General features: G+C 45.0%; 1 protein-coding gene across 5 annotated transcripts in view; it reads right to left on the bottom strand.

Annotated features, from left to right (window-relative positions):
- Window positions 1-1,842: 1,842 nt before the first annotated feature.
- Window positions 1,843-24,806, bottom strand: part of GAB1 (GRB2 associated binding protein 1) — a 534,151-nt gene continuing 511,187 nt past the window's right edge. For all 5 annotated transcript variants that reach the window (XM_069631203.1, XM_069631204.1, XM_069631206.1 and 2 more), the window contains 2 exons: window positions 21,309-21,431; window positions 1,843-3,435 (listed from right to left, as the gene is read on the bottom strand). In XM_069631203.1, coding sequence (XP_069487304.1) covers window positions 3,277-3,435; window positions 21,309-21,431 — 282 coding nt within the window. In that variant the 3' untranslated portion in view covers window positions 1,843-3,276. The remainder of the gene's footprint in view (window positions 3,436-21,308; window positions 21,432-24,806) is intronic.

Here is a 24,806-nt window from a genome sequence, read left to right as displayed (position 1 = left end):
AATTAACCAGTGGTCTATGAATCAACCAGAGGGGGGGGAGTAACAGTACGAATGAATATGCAAGTACCCGCTTTTTCCCCCCAGCACTTACAAGTACCGAGCAGGTGAACAAAGATATATGCTGAGACAGCCTTACTCCACTACTAAAATATAAAAATGACGTGCTAAAAAGCAGAATTCATGAACCTAGATTTAAATAGGCAATGCATATGTTAACTGCCATAAAGAAGTAGTTATAGTTTAAAATGACATTAGTGTAGCAACTAAAATGAGATAATAACTAAATCACACAGTGTGCTAAACATTTATGTAGGAGCTAGGTTCCGGCATACATTAGAACAGGGTCTCACTATATTGGTAAAGGGGAAAGATTTTTAAAAAATGCATGACGTAAGATGCTGACTACACTTACAAGGAATTAATATATGGCAGAAAATGCATGTACTCCCATTAAATACAGCAGTGGAATGCTAGCATGAAATGTACACGAGAGACGGCCATTGCCATCTTTAAAAGCATTGCAAATTAAAAGCAGGCTTTACAAATCTAGTTAGGCGTTAGATCCCAGAGCTCAAGTGGGCCAGGAAAACAAATCTCTCATTCAGCCTGAAAGCAGCCGCACAACCCAGCAGAATGGAATGCGAAGGCCACAGTCTAAGATAAGCATGGCAGGACACAGGAATGATCGCAGGCTGGGGACCATTACAATTAATTGGCTCCAGAGCAAAGCAGACAGCCAGAGGCAGGAAATGATTCAGAGAATAGTCTTGGACATTCGCAGACATGGCACTGAGATAATGAAGAGCTGTTCTTTAATTGCAAAAATAAGTGGTACACTGATCTCTCTACCCTCAATTTAAAAACTCCATATTTCATCACACCTGGTCAGTACAAGGTTGAACACATCCTATGCCAACCAATGAGAGCCCACATTACCTCAGTCTAGTGCTAGCCTATAAGCTGTAAGAGAAGTGATGTAAGCGTACATGTTATCTAAATGTGGGTTGGCCAGTAGATAATGACCCTCCAAAACGGATTGTTGCACCTATTGGAAGTATATGTACCCTAAGGGTACAAACCAATGAACGTTGTAGCTTGCTTGTCTTTGTGACATCAGCATTGGCAAGTTTGGTCTTTAAACATAATTGTCCAGCAATGGCACACTGGGAGAACACCCGAGTCAGGGCATGCCTGTGGGTCTTGTGCCCCCCGCAGCTTTTTATCTATTCTGAATAAAGAGCTGGGATTACCTAGCACTTAGCATATTCCATCCACTGTCACCTCTTTTATTGCCAGTTGCCAGGTAGTGGGGCGAGTTACTTTTTTGGGCCCAGATTACATTAGCATAAGTAGTATATCGGGTTGCATTTGTCAGAGTGAGTGAGGATTAACACAACAGAGCAATTTGGTGCAGAAAGGGTGTAGATGAAAGGAGATGCCTTTCAGCATGAGTGGTGGGGACAAATTAGAGCATTGGTCAAAAAGGCATATCAGAGACCCAGGACAGTAATTATGGCACAGGAGTGAAAACCAAATTGGAAGCACTGCGTATTGCTATGTGCAGGAAAACTGAGCTATATAGAGGGACCAACTTGCGGTTATCTGCCTTTAATTTCTAGTATACTGTGTATGTTAGTATAATGGTATTTCTTGTTCTCAAATTCACAACAGTTGGCCAAAACTGCAGTTACAATTCACTGCAAAAGTCATATGCATGTTGCAAAATGTAAATATTGACAGTGTTGCCTATTTCCAAATGAATCAAACTTTTCAAAAGAGTGAGTAGTTAAAGCACATTGTATAGGTTAAGAGACCATTGAACAGCACTAACATGCAAGCATGTTCATTGCACAAAAAACATTTTATTTTAGTTTTTAAGTAAAAAAGTGTTAGTAGATTTCAAATTCATAAACAAGCATTACAATTATTAAGTAGGCTACTTAGAGAAGCAACACTTTCTTACAGATGGGAGAATTCAAATAGTTCTGCACCAGGGGAAACGTACATTTACAGTGAGGTGGTGATTAAAAGGGTCACAGTATAAAAGCCTTACATTTCACTACGGTATAGGAAAAAAGCATTAGTAGTTTCAAAAGTAACTTTTGCAGGCGCAAAAAGCGGTATGACCTATTTTACAGCGGTGTCATTTGCATATAGTTCTATTAAAATGTACATAAAATTAACAACTGCATAGGGATTTAAATAGAAGGCCAAGCAATATTTAAGTAAAATAAAGATCTTTGAAGGACACAGGTTTCGAAGAAACAACCCTTCCATCTAGAGTAATGCACATCAATTCTGCCTATTTAACAGTCACAGTTTGTTGCTCGTATTACAGACAGTAAATAGTAACTGCCCCATTAATTTCAAAGAGAAAACCCCCTAAAAATTAAAATATAAAACTAAAATTCATTGTCTAAACCTGATCAGTGTAATGGCACAGCAGTGCTTAGTACGTACCTGATTATGAACAAACGCTACCTCCTGTAAAATAATGTTACGATTACCATTTGTTAATTAACGCAACCATCAGCGGTTTGCAGGCTTGCGCCACATAATAATAAAATCTTTCCAAGCGTAAGATCCCACCCGGCAGAATCTCCGCAAATGAACCCCATTGGGATCATTATCGCGACATAATACCGCTTATATTCCCCCTGCCATACCTAAATGTACACATTAGACCGCTGTGGCCCAAGACGAGCAGTCACAACCTTTCCAAGGGAGACAACCTGTGAACTCCCGCCTTCCTCTTCGTAAATACTAAGTATTGAATAGATTATTCAAACATAAAATTACATCATTCATCATGAATGAACTATGACTGAATATTAGTTCCAACCAAATGTTTGCTGTACAAGTAGCTTAATGTAACATCCGATGGACAGTGGTGTTCGAAAATCAGATCAGAGTGAGAACAGACATGGTTTTTATGTTTTAGCTGTTGTCAAAAATGCATTTTAACACCCAAGCCAACATTTTAGATGAAAAGTGCTTCAACATTAGAAATCCAGGAAAAAAATGTTAAAGGTAAGAACACGCATGTCCCTGGGAGCTAGTCATTATTATTTTACACATTATTTACATATAGTACAAATAACAATGTTATCTGTTGGTGTGGGTCATTGATACGCCTGGCGAATTTACAACCCTTCAATAGTCCAGCTGGTGGGCACAGGGAGTGCCATTCAGCAAGCGTTGCTTTCAAAGTCTTTCGTTTCTTTCCGGTGAAGAATAGCTTTCCTAGACCTTTGTTTTCAGAAAAAAGTAGACTATTCATTTGAGGCTCTTGGTTGGCGTTTCTGTTTCTGTGGATTGCCTCCCATCCGTCCAGGCCTCTCTTGTGCTTTTGAGTGCCTGCGTTTTCTGCTGGTCCACCACCACATAGTCCACTCTTTCATCAGCTCCGCTGCTGCCAGACCCACAGCTCTTTTTCTAGGAAATGGTGAAAAGCACAACATATATTTATATATAGACAGGCAACCGTTACGGTATTTCCAATAGCAATGGCAGAAATCTACCGACAGCTATTTGAAAAAAATGGCCTAAAATATAGCAAAGGAAAATCTGTTTAATTCTAGAACATGCATTATATGTGAATGCTTTCTCTGTGAGGGGACAACGTGTATGTCAAAAACAAGTTGCCAATTACAGTGTGTCCACAACCAAAGCTTCCACCTGCTTTTATGACGCATCCAAAGCTGGTGCCATTTCCAGTAAAACTCACATTGCACAATTAAGAGGGACACATTTTATACATGCTGGATTACTTTACCTCAAAACAGAATCAATAAAAAATAATGTTATTGATATTGTAACTTTGCATTCAATAGACAGAAAACCATGAATGAACTATCCTGCAGTAAAAACGCTAAAGAGTGAAGTGATTCAGTTTCAGGGTTTAAATCCTTAACTGACAAGCCAAGGACACAAACTTTCAGATGATCGCTGCAGATCTCTGATGCTACTGTTGGCCAAATCGTGTCTCCTCCTTCCCCAGTGCTTGCAGGGAATTTTAGGTACTCTGACAGCATTTACACAGGGAATCCCTAATGTGACACCAGGAGAAACCCTTTGGGTTTCCCGCTGAGGCCCTTCACCATGCTGCCCATAATGTTCAGTGGCACCTCATCATGGGCATAACCACAATTCTTTGCTTAGGATTCTTGGTCCCTGTATCCCTTCTCAGAAAGATGGAACTGGTAATAAAGGAAATGGGGAAGGGGAGGAATGACCACTTCCCGACTCCGCTGCTGACTTTGGGCTGAGGTCCCTAAAGAAGCCTCTAAACCACCACCAATGTGCTGTACAGGCAGAATCGTGGACAAGTAGGCAGTCACAGGGCAAGGCTACTCCTGGCCAGGTGATGTCTCAGCAGCCACCCAAAACTGCTTGACCCCGAGGAGGCCAACCAGTACATTATTTGCCATGGTATCAAAACCCCCAAACAAAACACCATTTCTCAACTTCAGGAACAAACAAACCATGACTAACCTCAGTGGCGCTCAAATCACTCCATACTTCAAAGCACTAGCTGGCACTTCCTAATTATGGCATAGTACTGAAGCGGAAGAATGGTTCACTGTCAGGTGCACTGGTGACTAAGGCTTTGAAATCAGACCATAGGACAGCACCAGCCACAGGAAAGTCTGCACCTGTCTGACAGAGTCTGACATGCCATGATGATACAGGATTGAGGAACAAAGACACCGTGGTACCAGGGAAGTGGAATAGAGAAAAACCAGGGACATCTCGTGCATGACCTGGGTTCCAAGATGCCCTAAATGAAAGAACACAACTTTCCTGTCCAAACCACATTTCTCACCCAAGCATCTGGTTTGCATTCTCCTGCATTGCACAGCTCTGCACACAGAAAAATCTGGTAACATTATACATTTATGTACAGAAGAAATCACAAGGAGTTTGGGGAGGGGAGGTAGTAGGAAGGAGCGGCCGTTGGGAGTATCGATGGATGACTTGCATTACGTGATCTGACGTGCACTGATGGCACATTTTGTTTATTTGTACTCAATGCACTTTCGGCATACCAAAATACTTATGAAAAAAGCATTTTGACTTACACAAATTTACAAGAAATCCCGGACAATAGATCATCTTATCACGACTTGCGTTCCCTCAGGTTAATGAGGCACAGCTTATGCCCGCCCTACATAATATTAGCATCCAAGAGGGCAAATAAAAAAAATGCGTGAGAAGGCACCTGAGCCGCTTCTCGGATACAATGAATGGTCAGTAAGCTTTCCATGAGTACGAAGCATTTCTGAAAGATAAACATACTGAGGAATTCAGTGCTGGGACACTGGGTTACCTACCCACAGATTTCCACGCAGTGCAGAATTGTGAGAATGGATATCCTCAACCAAACTATTGTACATATTACTATCCATATATGCATTTGAGGGTGTAATAGGCCTGCTAACTCTGTGGCCAGTAGGACACCCAGTGCATGGGAGACCCGACAGGAACCTAGCATCAACTAATTCTGGATTACATTTTTAGCTCTAAAGGAACCTTTGCGGTCAAGGAGGAGTAAAAGAAGCAACTTCTTTTAATCTAACCTGTATATGCCCATAATGCAGGATTAAAGTTTCTTGTTCTAGAAACATTACTTCGGACCACTGAGAATCCACAAAGCTTTGAATAGAGACCTCCAGCAGCATCTGTATATAGAGGGACTCAAGTAATGAAGGAGTTAGGGACTTCTTTCTCAATGTATGTTGTATTTATTTTTATTTTCTTTAAACAATTTTTATTAAGTTTTACATACCCATGGCAACTTGCAGACATGTTACATCATTACACCATGTTTCACATTCAATTTTGTCAGTCTGACCACGCCGACCCCCCCTACCTACCTCCTCCCCCTGGCCTTTTACACCCCCATGCTCCTGAATGTCTCTTTTATTCTTCATCTCCCTCCCTAGTCCCGACACCCTCTTGTGTGCAAGTCACATCTCTATCTTTATCTCCCTGTTCCGAGGTCACCAAATCAGCTATCAACTGTCTCCAAGCCTCCACCCCTCCCTCTCCTTGTTCCGTGTTCGTACCTATCGCTTCTTGCCATACCAACATCTCTGAGTTTGCCCATTTTAACAAGTCCCACCACCACATCTGTACTGCTGGCCTTGTCTGTGCTTTCCATCCCATCGCTATCCTGCGTTTCACCAGTATATATGCCAGGTCCTTAAGCTTACTTACATGTCTAGCACTTTTGGGTCTTGGGAATCCTCCCAGCAGACAAGCCGTGGGGGATCCGACGTCCAAAGTTATATCTGCCTTTGCCAATGCATGGGCTACTTCTCCCAAGAATCTACTGATTTCTACACATGCCCAAAACATGTGCAACAAGTCTGCATTTATCTCCCCAAATTTTGGGGATGCCTTTGCTGCAGCCTGACTAAATTTGGCAATTTTGTTCGGGGTCAGATATGCCCTATGAGTCGCATATAATTGGATGTGTTGTAGTTGTGCATTCCTCGACACCTTCTTATGATATCCCATAATTCTGCACCACTTACTGTCCGACATTGGTTCTGGTAAGTCTGCTTCCCACATCTGCCTCGTCTGACTCAATTCCCGTCCAATCTTAGACATTATTAGTTCATATATCTGTGAGACTACATGCCTTGCTTCTGCCAGGTCAGGTCTCTATAGTCTCATCCGGTTGTGCGGACATTGTAGCCTTAGGCCATCTGCGCCTAAGACTCCTTTGGAGGCGGGTGTAACGTAAGGTGTTGCTCTCTGTGCACCCCCATGTCTCGTACCAGTTCCTCAAAATCTTTGGGCACTCCCTCTTGCCATATATCTCCCACCATCGCTACCCCCTTTGGTTCCCGGTACTTGCTCAGAACAGGACCGCAAGACTTGTCCTTGGCCTCAATCCCAGGGATCGTATCTCTCCAGGACTGAAATCTCTGCACTGGCTCCCAGTGGCTGCGAGGATTAAGTTCAAAGCCCTCTGCATCGTCTATAAGGCCTTCTGGGGCCTGGGGCCTCAATACCTTCAACTCTCTCTCCCTAAACACCTTCCCTCTCAAGCTCTTCGCTCATCTACCTCAAACTCTGTCAGAGTCAGTCGCTTCTCCAAGCAACGAGTTGGTGGTAGATCTCTTTCTTTGGCTGGTGCCTCCCTCTGGAACAGCCTCCCTGCCTCCCTGAAATTTGAGGAGAATCATCTTCAATAGGGAAGCACCTCAAAACCTTTCTCATTGCTTCTGCTTTTTCTCCTCCTCTCCCTTGCCGACTTCCTGGCTGACACTGAATTTGCACTGGTTACCTGGTCACCATCTGATCTCTGGCCCAGGTCCCTTCCCCTGCCAGTAACACTCCTGCACTGCCTTCCCGGCTTCCCCCGCACTTGGGGACTGGTTCTGTGTCCCTACAGTCCCACCACCAGCACTCGACACCTGATGGCTGCACTTTCCTTGCACTTGCCACCTGTGGGTCGTACTTTTACTTACTATTTATCTTTATTTATTTATTTCTTTCTTTTGTTTGGTTCTTATCCCATGCACTGCATTGTCCTCTCCCCCTTCTCCCTCGCACTTCTCCTCCTTCCCCTTCCCATGCACTTGCGTGATTGGAATGACACCTGGCCTAGTAGGATTGTTGTCTGTGCTTCCTTGTGTACAGGCGCGTTATAAATGCCATATCATATCAAACATTTAACCTCAATTGTTCACCCACCCATTCCAATACCACAAGCGGGATCTGCGGGGAATACAGTGTCGAGTTTCCTAACAGCAGACAGGCTTTGTGCCACATTACTCTCCTCAACAAGTGCGAGCTAATTGCGCTTGTGTCAGTTAGCCATATCACTTCGTCCAAAAAGAATGGAGTACTTTCGGTCCGTAGTAGCCTTGACTCTGGCGTTTGGCCCTCTGACAGCCATTCGGCCCTGAATTGTAGCCGACTTGCTACAAAGTATACCTCAAAATTAGGCACTTTTATGCCCCCTCGTTCATATGGGTTGTGGAGCTTCGACAGCCCCACTCTACACCTTGTGTTATGCCATAAGAAGCTCCTGCATATACTATGTAGTTTCTTGAAAAAAGATTTTGGTATTGCAAACAGGATATTTGTATTTGTTTAGAAGTTGACTTGCAATGTGTTGAAAATGCCGATTGGGGTTCCTGCTACAATAGCGGATAGCGACACATTTTAGGCAAACCCCATGCGTACACTGGGAAATCAATCTAAAACAGCTGCTTTGGTCAGCCATTGGCCATCTGAAGATGTGATGTCGATGGGCAAGGGCAGGGTTGGTGAAACCCTCACAGAGAGATGCTCTGCCCTGAAGGCTATGTTCACATTTGTTACAACCTGGCTGTCATCCTTTTCTTCAGCATGAGTAGTTTGGTTCTTCTGTTATGGGTACCTTTGACTCTGCCACACCAAACACTCTAAAAAGAAATGTGCAGCATTTAATTGCAAGGGGGCAGGGGGTCTGCCGAGACAGCAGACTGGTCTCCCGGTCTCATGGTCCCGAGCCCTGTAGTGGCCATTCCCAGATTGAGTTGACTGGTCCTCCAAATGTCCCCTTCCTCTAATCCAGTGGTCTTCAAACTTTTTTGGCCAGGGCCCCCCTGAGCAAAATTTGGGCAGGTCGGGACCCCCCAGAAATGCCAAATGGACAGTATATATTGCGCGCCGTCACCTGCTCCCATCAAAGTCGCTGGGCTCCCTCATCCCACTCCTACCCAGTCGCTGGTCTCTCCCCACCCCATCACACACCCAGGGCTCTCCCCACTCTGCTCCCATCACTATCCCATGGTTCCCGCCCATTGTGCTCCCACCATAGTCCCTCGGTTCCCCCATCCCGTTCCCAACACAGTCTGAGGGCCAGAGGCGGCTGGTGAATCTTTTTTAAGTGGAGGGGCATTAAGGGGAGGTTCGGGGGGGTTTCCCCCTGTGAATTTTTTTTTGAATAATAGGTTAAAATGTTGCATTGTAGAGCATACTTTTAACAAAAAATGGGTAAATAGCCAAACAGTTTGCAATTGTTGCTGGGAGTCCAGGGGGCAGGCATTGATATTTTATTTCTATCGCGCTCGTACAAGAGTGTTTCAGAGCGTGACAAGGCAAGGGAGGGGAACAGAGGAGAATAAAACAGCGATCTTACTAGGCCCAGTGACATTGAGAACGCGCAAGTGTGAGGGGAAAAGTGCATGGAAGGGGGGAGAAGTGGAAAGTGCGAAGCAGAGGAGAAACAGATAAATAACAATAAATAAATAATAAAGGCAACAAACAGTGGTAGTGCAGCCAGCAATTTGCAAGTGCTACGTTTAAGGCAGCAGACAGGGTAGGTCTGATAAGTGCAGGAAGAAAGATGGTTCTCCTCAAGTTTTAGAGTGGCAGGGCGCTGTTCCAGAGGGAGGCCCCAGCCGAAGACGGAGATCTACCCCCAGCTCGTTTCTTTGATAAACGACTGACCCTGAGGGAGTTGGAGGTAGAGGAGTGAAGAGCTCGAGAGGGGAGGTATTTGCGGAGGAATAGCTGAAGGTATTTTGGACCCAGGCCCCAGAAAGCCTTGTGGACAAGGCAGAGGGTTTTGAATGATAGATGTCCGGTAAAAAGATACCATCCCTGTCCCCTGGGCCCCACTGGTCCTAACACAATGAACATGATTATGTGTATATGCAAGGCGCTGCACATTCATACAGCAATCACTCTATCATTCACATGAGCATCCATCACCATACACTCACCCATAACGCATCCATACACATGTTTAAATAAAAACAATGAACATAAACGTACCTTCTGCATTGGCCTGTGTGTGGGTGCTGAAACGGCCTGCTCCAGCTGCTCTGTCCGTATGTGCGAGGAGGCGCAGGAGCTCCCCCTCGGACATACAGACATGCAGTGCCCCAGCCAGCATTTCCAATGAGCTATGCAATGCTGGCGAAGCAAAACGCCCCAGCACTTGCATGGCTCAGTGAGCATGTGCGGCTGGGGAACTAAACTGAACTGTCAAAGGGAAACAGTGTTTCCCTTTGACAGTTCAGCCAGCCCAGGAGCACTCCATTAGCTGGATAAAGCAGCTGAGGGAGTGCTCACTGTTTCACTGGGCTGGCTCCTTAGCTCCTCCATAATGGGTGAGGGGCCACTGGGTGGGCGCCTCTTGCCATTATGGATGAGCCGCCAGGCTCGGACAGGCCTATAGGGCAATGCCTGTACCAAAAATGTAAAATGCTAGTTTGGGCCAATCAAAATGGGCCACCATTTTGGCCAATGTGGACCATTTTGATGAGTTACTTAACTATGCACTTAGTAATGTTGACCATTGTTGCTGAATATATCACAATTTACTTACATTTTAACACAAAGCACCCCTTTGGGTACTATTGAAACAGTGGGCTTCATAACTACTCTGGCGGTAGCTGTGCCGGTAAAACCGGCACGGCTGCCACTGGAGTTGCATCCGGGTCTGGCACCCGCGAATGGGCAATTACTAGGTCATGCCGAGTTAGGCGGACATGATAATTGCCCTTTCGAAGGTGCCGGTAGATCCCCATTCCCATTTGAGCCCCATATGGCTCAAATGGGAATGGGGAGCTCGGATGCACCGGCACCGTTAATAACGGTGCTGGTGTATCCGACGAGCTGAGGTCAGACCTGGCGGGGGCTGTCAAGCACCCACGAGCACAACTCTTACTATGGCGGAACGGTAGCAACGGTGCCGGTAGCTTACCAGCACCGTTGTTACTGGTCCGCCATAGTAGTAATGAGGCCCAGTCTGTGACTAAAGGAATGAATATCCATTTACAACTGTGGGCCACTTTTTCATTGTTGCCCGAGACAGTTTCATGCTTCAGCCCGCCTATGTGGGCCACCCCTGCCCATTTCTTCCAATCTAAAAAAAAAAAAAAAAAAAAAAAAAAAAAATCTTTTTTCATGCTGGGCCCCCCTGGGATGCACCCGCGGACCCCTAGGGGGTCGCGACCCACAGTTTGAATACCACTGCTCTAATCAGTTATCACGAAAACCTGCTTCGCTTCACCTGTTTTTTGTGCTTTAGCAACCAGGGTTCAATACTCATTGCAATTTGTAAATGTTGATGTTATCTTTCAACTGGTTCCAGTGTAATTATCAACAATGTCACTTCCACCTTTGATAAAGGTTTCACACTCATTAACTCCGGGTACGCCACCTACAAAGGAACTTACTTCATTTGTGGGGTCAATGCATGCTCTTGGGATACCCATGGACTGGCAGGAAGTTATTACAGGGGTAATATGTCCTGCCTTCCATACGTTACTCCAAAAGATTTTCTTCAGTCCCACTCTGTAAACATTTCTGGGTGGAAATGTTTTACTGATGGTGTGGGTTATGTCATTCCTGGACTGGAAGTCAAACTGACCCGGGACTAACTGTCAAAACTGTCCATGTTACTGGACGAGATTGCAAATGATACTTCGTCTATTTCTCTTCTTTCTCATGAGCAAGTAGCCATGCGCAAAATATTGCTGCAGAATCGAAATGGCACTGGGCACCATTCTAGCATCAAAAGGGGTGTCTGTGCTCTCGTGCAATCAGAATGCTGTACTTGCATATCTAATCCCGATAGTAATATCACCAATATTGTCTCCCACATACGCAAAACTGTAGAGGCCCTGCCTGATAACTCTTGGCTCTCAAATTCTCTTGGCCCCTTAGGAACATCAATACTACACACTGCACTGTTAACTCATTTTCTACCTGGGTGTTTATGTACACACCTTACCATCAGACATTTGTTTACCTTTATTCAGAAGAGATCTCATAAGCCTTTGAGATGATCACAACTGTTGTATCTAGTGAAAAAGGCTGAATAATTACAGCACCGCGATATGCGGTTTTACAAAAAGTATGCTCCTGAATTGGTAAATGGATAAGACGGGAGTGAAGATCTCATAGGAGAGGTTTGTGGTAGAAATCGGTAATATGCTGCAAGAAATGTAATGCTCAACTCATCCCTGTCCCTTACTGCAAGTGAAAATCTCTACTAGTGCCTGCCATATTAACTTGCAAGGCTCCCAAGTTTAGAATAGATCGAACCAATGTAATTGTGCACATGCTCTAGCGAAGACGCGTCCCCGTGTAGGCTGGATAATGTGTCCCGCTTCGCTGCCTCTTCATACATACTTCATTGTGCAGATTAGCAACATTAGGTGGACTAGGCCCTGCCCGAGTCCTGTGAGAACCATAGTCTGGACAAGATCCTGCCGACTTGCTATAATTGTATCGATGTGCATCTGCTTCACGCAGCACAATGTTCATACATCAGCGTGAGTACTGTGACGATTCACCAGGTCTCTGGATGATTGATGGCGGGCACCGCCAATTATTAGACAATATTCTTAGTGTAAATTGTGAGAATTGTCAGAGCACACCTTGAGACCTAGGCACAAGGTTGCGTATAACTGAAAGAAGAAACAACTAGAACCTAATCTAGTTCTAGGTGTGCTCACGTTACGCTCTCCTCTGGAGTTGCAGTGGGTTATGCAGTCATTCTTGTTTGCATGTTTTATATGCCATTAGAACAAAAGCAAGGAGCTCCTTTGGTTCATATTGCACTTCAAATTTTTAATTTTTCGAAGGGAAAATATGCATCCAAAATATCAGTGCCAATGTGTAGATTTGCTGATGCATTTCGGACTGAGTCCATCTTCAGGGCTAGGGCACTGCTTATGCAGCCGTGTGGCCGATGCGCTTACATATGTCTAAGACATTGTGCTTGTGGCGCTGTTCCAATTACTTGCATCATTTGCAGTTTAGATTGCTGCCTGAGTGAAAGCATTTATTCGGTGCCACTTGTGAAACCATATTTACCAGGTCTCGTCACTTCTCCCCAGAGGGAAGCCCTTTCCTGTGCGGCTCAGGTGGTGAGGCCGCTAACCAAAAGTCCCCCTAGCGGTGGTAATATCTGGGACGACCTTATAGGGAGGGACTCCCCTCCTGGGGATAAGAAAGTCCCCACCTGGGGAAAAGCCTCCCTAAAGCCTCCCTATAACCATGTCACAGAATCCGCTACCCTCATGGTCTCCCGTTTCTCTCACCATTCATAATGGAACCATTTGTTATAAAGCCACGACTGCGACAAATGTAGAACATACTGGGATGAAGAACAGCATGAGAAGCCATATGCAAAGCTAGCCAAGTACTGCAATGAGATGGCTCACTGGAGGCCTGAAGATTGCCAAAGAGACTTTCCAAGATGGTGTTGACGTTACGCAAGGGCGGAGGCAACAGTATGAAGTACAAAGCAAGAACGGACTAGAGAGCTCTCATCGCGGAAGCTAGCAGCACGCAAGTCCTGCCCGGGAGATTTAAACCGCGAGGACCAGAGAGACTGTTCCAATGTCCTAGGAGCCGGCTTGGAGCCGACTCGCCAGAGGGAACAAGCAATCAAGGTGGTGGCACCACTGCAGAAAGGTGGACCGTGAGGTCTGGAAACAATGCCAAGACCACCAGCTGGAGCCTGCCACGGAGCCGCTCAGGTGTCAGAAATCGCAGAGGAAGGAACTCGCTACCCTGGGAAGAACCACAGCCTTGTCCAGAGAGAAAAAGGTAAGAGGAATGGCGGGAAGACTGGAAGGGGTCCAGGAAGCCAAACCAAGAAACCAGTTATCTACCTCGTCACAGTGGGGACAGCACGAACCATACCATTGAACCAGAGTGCATCAGGAGTCATCTGTCTCGTCGCAGTGGTCAGCATAATATCACTGCTCAAGCAGAGTATCGGGTATTATTTCCCTCATCGCAGTGAGTCGCAGTGGTCAGACAAACATCACTGTCCAAGCAGAGTGCATCAGGAATCATCTCCCTTGGCGTAGTGGTCAGCCAAACGCCATTGCCCAAGCAGAGTGTATTGGGAGTCACCTCCCTCATCGCAGTGGTCAACTTAACACTGAGCAAGCACACTGTGTTGGGAGTCTTTAATTTATAATATTTATAACACGCACCACTGACCCGCAGGCTTAAGGGCGCAACAACACAACAAAGTTCAAACCAAAAAAACAAATAAGACGGACACAAAACCGAGTTCAGGAAAGTACAGAAACATGTATCAGAAGCTGGTCAGAAGACAGTGCAGATGTCTACTACTATACAAACCGAAAGGTCTTTAGCCTTTTCCTGAGCAGGGCATTTGATTTCTCTTCCCTAATATCTGGGGAATAACATTCCATGCCATGGGTGCTGCCACAAAAAAACTCTTTTTACCTGGGTCATCCTATGTAGTGGGAATCCAAGTTGGTTGGTGTTGTTTGTTCTGAGATAGCATGCACTTATTTTTCTCTCCAGCACTTCACTCTGGTATAACGGTGATGATCCTATCAAACATTTCTGTGTTATTAGGAGAAGGCGAAAATCGATTCTGGCTTCGATAGGGAGCCAATGCAGGTTCCTTCTAGCCTCTGAGACATGATCCCTTCTTATGAGATCCATGATGGTTCTGACTGCATTATTCTGAATGACTTGAAACCGACCTATGGCCAACAAGCAAACTGCCACAATAATCAAGCCTGGAACTAATTATGGTACTAGCTAATATCTCACGGTTGGGTCTAGAGATGAAAGGGTGCACTTGGGTCAGCAGTTTGATGGAGTAAGAAGCTGAGGACACCAACCTGTCGACCTGTGCCTTCATATTGAGATTACAGTCAAAGTAGACCCCCCCAAGGTTTTCACTTTGTTTTTGGTTTTTATATCGTAGCCATCAATTCGGAACTGGGCGTACTCCTTTCTCACTTTCTGTGTTTTAGCCGCAGTGCCCTACCAATTTGTTTTTGCCGGTGTTCAGAGCCAACCTATTATTACTCATTCAATGTGGATCAGTCCATAAATACAATTGATGGTTTTATCATCCTCAGAATTATTGCTAGAAAGGGATAACACACTGTGTATAGGCTGTGTAGTTAGTGCAATCAATATTATTTTCCTCTAGGTCAAGGAATGGGGCAGTAAAAATGTTATAAAAAGTGAGAGATGAAAACGCCCCCTGGGTTACCCCATGTGTGAGCACAGCAGGTTTTACATCAGCCGAAGTGCTGCTGACTCTACACCATCGGTTAGTAAGAAATGATTCAACTGAACGGGCCGCTGATCCTGAGAACCCTGCCACCTTTCTCAACCGCGAGAGCAGTAGTGCGTGATCTAGCAAATCAAAGGGGGTGGAGAGGTCCAGCAGCATCAGGAAGGCTGTCTGCCTGTTGTCCATGATACGGAGAAGTCTGGACTTCAAATCCAGACGGGCAGTCTCTCTAGAATTCATGGTATTTAAGGGGCATAGACCTGGCCTTTTAAGCATAGCCGTGATCCATGTATTATTTCACTGAAAGAGGCATTCACAAATTTACACAGGATGCGGATCAACAGAGGGGAGCATGTTTTTATGACCATCGCAGGGCACACATCCCCCTTGCAGGAAGTCTGCTTCAAATGTTCTATTAATGAAGCCAGTTCCAACTCAGATATGGGTTTAAAGTAGAACTGTTCATCTAGCCCCCACAGTTTCTCGGTAGTATTAACAGTAATCTCTTCAGTCGGTGTCATGGATTTTTTGGCAGGTTCAATGTTAAGTTTCATGGTATTTAATTGCGCACCATTTAGCATCCCTAGTAGAGAGCAATGGGAGCCATCTCCCTCAGAGTGGTAAATGGAAGCCAAATAAGGCTATGAGTTTTTCTACTTCCTGGAAGGAGGTAAATCCGAGTTTTCTGACACAGTGGTTAAAGACCACTGTGGAGAACCTTTATAGAAGGAGCAGGAGAAGGGAGTCATTCCCCTGGCTTTTTGTGTTACTTCTACTATAAGATGGAAGCAAGAAACCAGGAGAAGGGAGTCATTATCCTGGTGAAAAAAACACAAACTTCATCTTAGTTAAAGACTTTTGTTGATAGTGCTAGGGTTAGATTAGTTGGTTTCTGGCAGAGAGCATTTCATTTTGACGGACATTCTGACAACTCACTAAAATGTTCCTAGGTTGGGGCAGGGTAAGCGTCGTAGAAGTAGGGTGAGATAGTTTTTAAAATTAATTTAATAAAGGTTTGTAGCCCTCAAGATGACCCCTCCTGGTCAGTCTCCTTAAATCTACACCCTCACAGTATGTAGTTAAAACCTATGTGCCAACCTGTGTGAAGACTGAAAATGTATTATGGGTAGGGGTTTTTCTGTGCTCTGTCTGGACCTCTGGAATTGGGTGTCTACATGCAGTCCCGTCCAGCTGATGTCTGCTTTACGGTTTGCTGACTGACATTAAAGATGCTTACCAACCCCCCCGTCTCTTGGACTATTGCTGAATGGTGGATTTCCCCGACACTTTCCAGCAACCAAAGAAAAAAACAAAACCCATTTCAGACAAGAACGACAATCAGAGAGCAGCTCCTCCTCCATGGCAAACAGGTGATGGGTTGGAGGGTTTTGGGTGGAACCAGCAACTATATTTGGGATACAACACTGCAGGGTAAGGAGTCTTCCAGTAGACATACAAAAGATAGACCGGTTCAAAATGTAGACATTTTAAGGTGAACGTATAGAGCTGGCTGATAAATGTAAAGAGCAATGGGCCTGGGTGGGAATGAGCATGGAAGGAGTGGCAGGGGGTGTATCCACACCCGCTCCCACTATAAAAACAATGTAATCTGGATGCAAGGGAGAAACTGAACACAAGTGTGCATTACAGGGTTTTCAGTTCCTCTGGGGCTGCACAGCAAAAGGTGCAGGCAAATGAGGTATGGGGGGGGGGGTGAACCCTTAAATATGCCCATCTATCAACATGACAGTGTTTCCCTGTCGAACAATTAAAGCATTTTCATTTTAAAGTAGACATACCGACCTTTGTAGCAGTTCGAATTTGTACTGCCTATCTTTCTTTTGAGATGGAGACCTTTTGATATACATCACACGACATAAAAGGCATGGCAACCTTTGTAGAAAGTCGATTTTTTACGCCCTATCTTTTAATATGGGGATCCTGTGATGTAGACCAACAGACTACAGGATGTGCTCTTAATACCATCCACTCTGATCTGTGCAAGTTCGTCCACCCATCAAAAGTTCCAAGTATCAGTCATGGCACTACCAATCATTGGTCTCAGGGGCCGGAATAAACTTGCTTTGCACTCAGCGGTTATTCTGAAAGCAATAGTGAAGGTCAAGGCACAGTACACACGTGAAAGGGGCCGGTCTGCAACTATAGCCCCAAGCTGGGTGTCCGCATAGGGTCCCTAAGACAATCTTTTCCTCTTCACATAAGCCCCATTGGGGTGAGCGCTGCATGTGTACCCCCCGCCTGGGAGGGAGGGCCAGATTGACAGGGATCACACGCTACGAAAATACAAAGCAGGACAAAGTCAATCTCATTCCATGATCTGCAGGGGGCAAGTCACTACACAAGTAGTGCTGTGGGCGCAAATAGTGCATATAAACTGCTAGTTGGTTCAGGAATCATAAACCGCTATATAATGAGTTAGAAAAGTAGCCCTATCTGTTGATTTGATTTTGATTTGATTATTTATATAGCGCCTATACACAAAGTGTTTCAAAGCGCTTCAAAGCGGGGAGGGAACAAGGGAAAATACAATGACATTCTTACAAGTCCTTGATACATTAACAATGAGAAATTGACTATCATACTTGGCCTAGCGACATTTCTGATAGTGCAAGAGGATTTGACAATAATAAGGAGGCGAGGAGTTGGGAAGGAGAAGGAGACAGACAAGCGGCTACCTCACTAGGCCTGACGACAATTGAGGTAGTGCTGGAATTTAACAAGTGGTGGGGGTGAGGAGCAGGGAGAAGGAGAAGAACAAAACAAGCAACTACCGCACTAGGCCTGATGACATTTCAGATAGTGCTGGAGAGGGAGGAAAAAACAAACGAGGGAGGGCGGGGGAGACAAACAAGCTGCAATCATACAGGTCAGGAGACATTTCTGATAGAGTAAGAGCTATTGACAATGATGGGGAGGCGGGAGGGAGGGAGAAGGAGACAGACAAGCAGCTACCTTACTAGGCCTGACGACAATTGAGGTAGTGCCGGAATTTAACAAGTGGTGGTGGGGGGGAGCAAGGAGAAGTAGAACAACAAAACAAGCGACTATCGTACTAGGCCTGACAACATTTTCAGATCATGCTGGAGATGGAGAGGGAGGGAAAAACAAATGAGGGAAGGTGGAGGGGGACAAACAAGCTGCTATAATACAAGTCAGGTGACATTTCTGATAGGGTAAGTGCTAAGGCTGAAACAGTGAAAGGCAGAGGGAGAGGAGAGGACACCAGGAGGAGGGGACAGACAAACAAGCAAGCGGCAGGCGGGTGGGGGGGCAAGATACAACAGGCAGACAAACAGGTGACAATGGGGGGGGGTGAAAAAAAGGATAGAAAAAGAAGCATAAAATGCCATAAGGCTTTGCAAATATGATTTAGATAAAAGATGTTTAACTGGAAGACTGAAGCAGGACTTTATAACACGTGACTTCGTCGAGGCAGGCATGAGCAAGCGAGCAATGGAAATGGACAGTACTGTTATCCATTTTTTTTTAAACAAGGCAACGAAAAAAACTATCTTACTCCTCACCGTCAGTTATATAAAACTATAAAACACGCTTGCTCTGTATGATAAGGGGGTTCATTTGTTCTGATGGGAATACTCAACAGTTTTTTATTTTCATTGCAATAAAAATAAACGTACCTGTTGCATTCCGAAATCCCCGAGTGGAGTGTTTGCTTTGACAACGCCTCAAGTTAGTGGAAAGATGTTCATGGGGGGTGCAAGCCTCTTCCAAAAAGGGAGTACGATGATTGCTTTTAATAGAAGACAAGCACATATGGCATCTGGGGGGCCAGCTACAAAATCCTTTCTCAAAGAGGATAGGGGGGGCTTGGCAACAACATTTTTTTAGTCAAGAGGGAAAGGGGGGAGGGGCTTGGCATTAAAACAAATTTGAATGCCACTGACCTACCGTATTACAGAAGGATCCTTGAGGACCCTAATGTAATGCAAGTGTGCACTCACCTGCAACGCAGATAGGGCCTGCCTTTGCCCAGACAGTGCACGGTATGAATTATTTGTCACTCTCCAAAGGAAACATAAATCTTGAAACACACAGAAATCTATATGAAACACTTCATAGCCCCATGGCAAATCATTGCTTGTCTGCGTTTCCTTCCCCAATGTCATGACTTGCTACATTACATTCAAAAACACCTGCAAGACTCAACTTAAAGACCGTGATCAAGAAGCATTTAGTTCTAAATTTACAAATAGGGAAAATGTAGATTTTTTTTAAATAGAAGCGGTTTGACGATGCACAGAATAAAGACTCGACACACTTTGTGTTCTCTGAGTTTAATGAACAAAACATGATTATTTATTGCAAAAAATGATTTCGTGAGATGGTGCATAAAAATGGTGCCTACTTATTTTCGGCCATTTCAAGAAGTACTGGATTGTCAAATGAATACAGGTTAGCAACTACATACATTAGAAGCCAACTGAGATAAACCACACCTTCTGTAATTACCCACTGCAGTCTCATGCTTTTCACCTGGAGGCAGGCTGTCCTGGCATACATTCCAGTTGAGTACTCCAAATTGTTTCTACAGGATCAAGTTGCTCACATCTCTCAAACTCCCATCAAGAAAGATATAGGGCTAATATTATTGTATCAGGACAATACCATTATTAAAACCGATATGTTGAACTGGATCCAGTAGAAACAGTTTCGTAGATGTGAATTTGAAGTTTCTATAGCATGATCTACTCCGAAATGGAAATGTAGCACTTGAGATATCACACTGGGGTCCTCAGGTTTTTTACTTGAAGGTAGGATGTCCTGGTGGATATTCCACTTCACCATTTACAAATGGTTTGCGCCAGATCCAGTTGCTGGCATGGATCTTTGTACATTTCCAGAACTGCTATGAAGAAAGATTTAGTGGTGATCTTTGTCCGCCTCTCTGCAGTGCAGTACACCACCCTCTGCCTCCAAGTCTGTACACCTGGAGGCAGTGCTATGCAAGCTCCCCTCCTTCCATTTTCTCGCTTTCCAGCACTACCTCTCTTTGCCGCACTCTGCCCAGACCATCTTTGCAATACACATTCCATAGCTAAAGTTATTGGTTTTGCCAATGCTTGTGGTGTTTACATGCATCACTCATTAAGGTGGTCACCATTTCATGTGTGTCCAGTTTTGACACTTAAGTGGACTGAGGCAGAGCGAGAGGTAATATGTACAGGATCACAACATTTTGGTAATGTACGGAATGCATCTGTCCAGGTTCCAAATTGTACAACTGTGTCTGCAACAATTTGACACAAATAAGCATTTCCCAAAAAAAGCTGAAGAAAAAAATATCAATTTTCATATCATGAAAACGTATCAAGATCCCCCTGCCCCAATATGTATTAAGCAGAAATGATTAGTGCAACTAAAATGTCTAACATGGGAACGCAGCACATCTTTCATCTATTGTTTGTTCTATTTCGTAGACCGATCCCCGGGGGATCTCCAACACCCCTACTGCCCCCAAATGTTGTAGTCTACCATTTGATGCACAAAAATGGAAAAGGATCCTGCTTCTTAAGCGAGCCTGACACACTACAAGAGGTTGCCATAGACACATGTCAGACAAAGCAGGCAGGTCTCCCCTTCAGGGGAAGAAATACACTCAAGAGACGCCAAATCTTCAAAAGGCACTGCAGGAAAACAGGTGGATTCAAACATTAGAAATGGATCTGTGCAATTCTACCAGGCGATGCATTAAATGCTAGGAAGGAAGGCACCGTGGGGGCGGGGTGAATTAAGATACGAGAAGCTCACCAACTCCCTCAACCAAAATATCCTTTCATAAATCAATGGCAGAGATGAAATGCAACATGTGAAAAAGGAAGAGGGGACCACTCGTGTCAGCGTCTGCTCACAGCCTACATGGCTGTAGACCGCTGCGGGCACTGATGCATGCATTCCTTTCAATTGTGCCCCCCAGTCTGATGGTCATGCGGTGAGAATGGTCTCCCGTGCAGAAGGCAGGCCCGGATGGCAAAGCAGGCTGGGGGGAGTGCACACACTTTGTTAATAGAGCTCCAGGTGAACGAGTGATTAGTTCCTTTAGAATGAAGGAAGACCACAGCTCCCAGAATGCATAATTATTTTTCATCAAAGTCCACGACGGCAGAAACGGTGCCCCAAATACGTGGAGGCATCTAGAGCTCAGTGGAAAAGAGCCGACAAGGCCACATGCAAGGCAATTATTAGAAGCAAAGATCAGATTCTTATTTATAAGGTATTGTGCTATATTCACCTTCCGGGGTGGAGTGGATTTGGCAGATTCTAGATCCAGATCTAAATATTCCACCTGCTTGTCACCTTTCGGTTTCACCATTGGGCTGCTTCCTCCATCCAGGCTGCTGCTGCCCAACAAGTTCTGAAACGAGAATGATTTAACATCCATGAGTTACACGTGAGTATAACGGCGTATAACACACTTTCATAGAACAGTAGTGTACGGCACATGTGTTCCCGTCAATACGCTTTGCACTTTCTCAACAAAGTACAATACAACCATGAATGCAAATTAGAAACGCAGAGTTTATAAGAGGGCAGCAACATGTGTGTAGCAATGCAATACAGACTTCTTCTCAAGGTGCTTTGTAATGAGTGCAAAAATACGACATCTGCCCTTGCTTTGCATTTGGATAAATGATAACAAGAAATATGTCGTGTTGACAAGGAAATCTGCACACAGTGACCTACGTAGAGCTTCGGGCAAGTAGAGTAAAATAATTAGTTCGTACATTACATGGGCGGGGGAATAGCTCAGGGGCAACTTGGTTTTGGAACGGAGGCAAGACAACGCAGAGCAAACAGGTTCGAATCCCGAAACATTATATACTGGTTTCTGGTATTAAGCGCGCAAAATAATAATACATGAATACAAATGTGGAACGTACCTAGTGTGATGTGGAGAAACTAGGTGAACAAGATTTGCCTTAAGGTCAAGGAAACCCTATCTGTAATGAGCAAAAATGGGCAACATGTGCTGAATACCACCTTCCACAGTAGTATGTATCCCTTTGGTAAGATTGAGATGCTCATGGTCTTAACAGGTAAGGCGGCCTCTCAACGTGGAATGGACCCGATGGTACGTTTCCGCAATGCTCACGCCAGGCTTTGGACTGTGAGAAGGAGAGGTGCTCCGTGTGAGCTTTCCGAAGACTTGAGGTAGAGGCAGGCTCGGACTGGCCTGCAGGGCAATGCCCGAAGTCCAGTCCAACTTGCTAGTGTGGGGCCGTTTTTTTTTTAAGTCAAAGAGGGCCAGTGTGTTGGGTAAAGTGGGGCAGTTTGAATTCAGTGGCACCGAACAAAATAGACAATTTGAATTTTTTTTGTTACTGAAGATCCCCATTGGTACCGTACATGTCCAGGAAGGAATTGCTATTCGTGACTGGACCACTTTCATTGCTGCCCAAGCCAATTCGATGCCCTAGTCCGACCATGGGTACAGGTTTCTTGGGCCTGTGGTATAGTGAGCGGCATTAAGCTACGCTGAGAGCAGGGTAAGCAAGGGCTGGTTTCTGGCCTGTGAAGGCTGCACAGCTCACATATGGGGGGGGGGGGGGGTGGAGAGGGGCTGCCAACAAAACAGTAAGAGGAGTAGAAAGTACAGTTACAAAGCAACCATTCAGACTCCCAGGTGGGGAGTCTTGGGGCTAAAAGCCAGGTGCCGTTTTGACGAGAGTGGCTTTCTTCAACAAGCAGACAGGCACAGACCTGCCATGAGAGATGCAAATACACGCCTGTAGGCAATGCACCAACGTTAGTGGGCATAATAGGTCATCTGCATATCAGAGCGTGGAGGCTGGGGAATGTAGCGTGGAGGCTGGGGAATGTAGCGTGGAGGCTGGGGAATGTAGAACTGGATGGCCGCAAATGTTTGCTCCGACTAAGTGGGAGTGAACTAGTGCAGCATGGTAGTCTGAACCAATCAAGCAGAGTTCGGGGGTTCTAACGTCCGGTACCCCGCTGCCCCCAAGAACATTTCTAAAATAATGTGTTAAAATAATGCGCTTTCAGTGAAAAATTGGGAAAACGCCACACAATGTGTAATCTGTTTTATATGGTAGCACATGAACAAACCCAATAGATGCAGATCACCAAAAGTGCACAGGAGCATTTTCCAATGCCTTTTCTCTCCGCATATGCCATGCCCATGCAGGCTGCACCAATATATGCCAGTATTACCATATAAGAACCCCCACACTGTCTGTCCCGACGTAGGCCAATGTACCACACAATTATACTTATGCTTGCTTTTGCTCTTGATGCCCAGTACAAACATGCCATGATACAGTAAGAAGGTAAATGCAGACAGACTCTGCCAATGTAGGCCAGTCTAGCCACAGAACACTTATGTTTGCTTTATCCTTGATGCCAAGCAACAAATGCCATGCCCATTAAGAAAATAAAAGCAGGCTGGCGCTACAAAATTTAGGCCAGTCTAGCCGCTTAACACTTATGTTTGCTTTATCCCTGATGCCAAGTAAAGTATCTTTACAGAATGCCATGTACCCAGCAGTCCCAAATCCTAAATGTAGCAGCCCTGCTACCCCTTCACACACGCTTTCAAACAACACTCTCACCTGAGCATTCCTACATCATTCAAACCACCCTTGCATGCACACATATAAAAACAAACACACCAACACACATTTCATTAAAAAAAACACGTACTTTACCTGTTCACTCCTTCAGCACACGCCACGACACCAAGGACGACGGATTGCCCGCTTCTACTCTCCACACAACATGAACACACTGACAGAAGAGGGCTCCTTTCCTGTCAGTCGGCGTGTGACGCAGTTATGGAAAGGAGAGGCAGCGTTGCCATACTTCCGATTCCCCACCAGCCTCTCAATATTGTCCGCTGTTTTACGCATACAAAAAAATAGGGTGGTGCGGCAGGCGGCTCTGCCCAGGTCTGCTCAGATGCAGGCAGCACAGTCCCCCGTGCAAATAAAGCACACAGGTGGACTGTGCTGCCTGCCACTCAGGCGACCAGGTGGCACCCCCACCCCCTTCTTTAGTGGTGAGTCACCACTGGAAAAAGAGCTTTTTAAAAGTGCAACAGGTCACCCTAAATGTAGACACCTTCGCCGCAAAACAAAAAAAGGCAAATGGCTACACTTATCAGAGGCAATGACATTGTTATGCGTCAACAGCTAAGACCTTCAAATAAATGGTTTACCAAAGGAGATTTCAAGTAACAGAAAGGAAAATATTCATGGCAAAATTATTTGTGTTGCAAAGAATACATTAAATGGTATGCACAACTTGAATGCAACCCATTTACTCTACTTAATTTTAAGTCGCCCAATTAAAATCCAAATTCCACACAACTGCTGACTAGACACAACATCCGTGACACCTACCAAAAGTCTGAAATAACTATTTCATGACGTGTCCCAAATCTCTACCGATAGAGACACTGATTACATGCCCTAATAATTTAGTGAACTAACTAGCTCAATTAACCTACAAAAGAACCCCAGGCGTTCAATCTGAACGGAAACACATACAAAATAAAGTGAAATCAACCGACTAAAATCATGCAATGCAGAAATTGGGGAAATTAATAAAGATCAGTAATACCCATTTATAGTGGTGAAAATCTTTGTAACGTTTTTTTCAATGGCACATTGTATGCACACCAGACTGGTCCCCCTCCATGCTACTTCAGAAATGACCTACAAGCCCACCCTTCCAAGAAGATTTTGCTAATCGTGCCCCTCAACCATACTTT

Source organism: Ambystoma mexicanum, chromosome 6q (genome assembly GCF_040938575.1).
Source record: "Ambystoma mexicanum isolate Mex_15411 chromosome 6q, UKY_AmexF1_1, whole genome shotgun sequence".
NCBI lineage: Eukaryota > Metazoa > Chordata > Amphibia > Caudata > Ambystomatidae > Ambystoma > Ambystoma mexicanum.
Note: the sequence above shows the minus strand (reverse complement) of the source record. Positions and strands in the feature narration are given on the sequence as shown.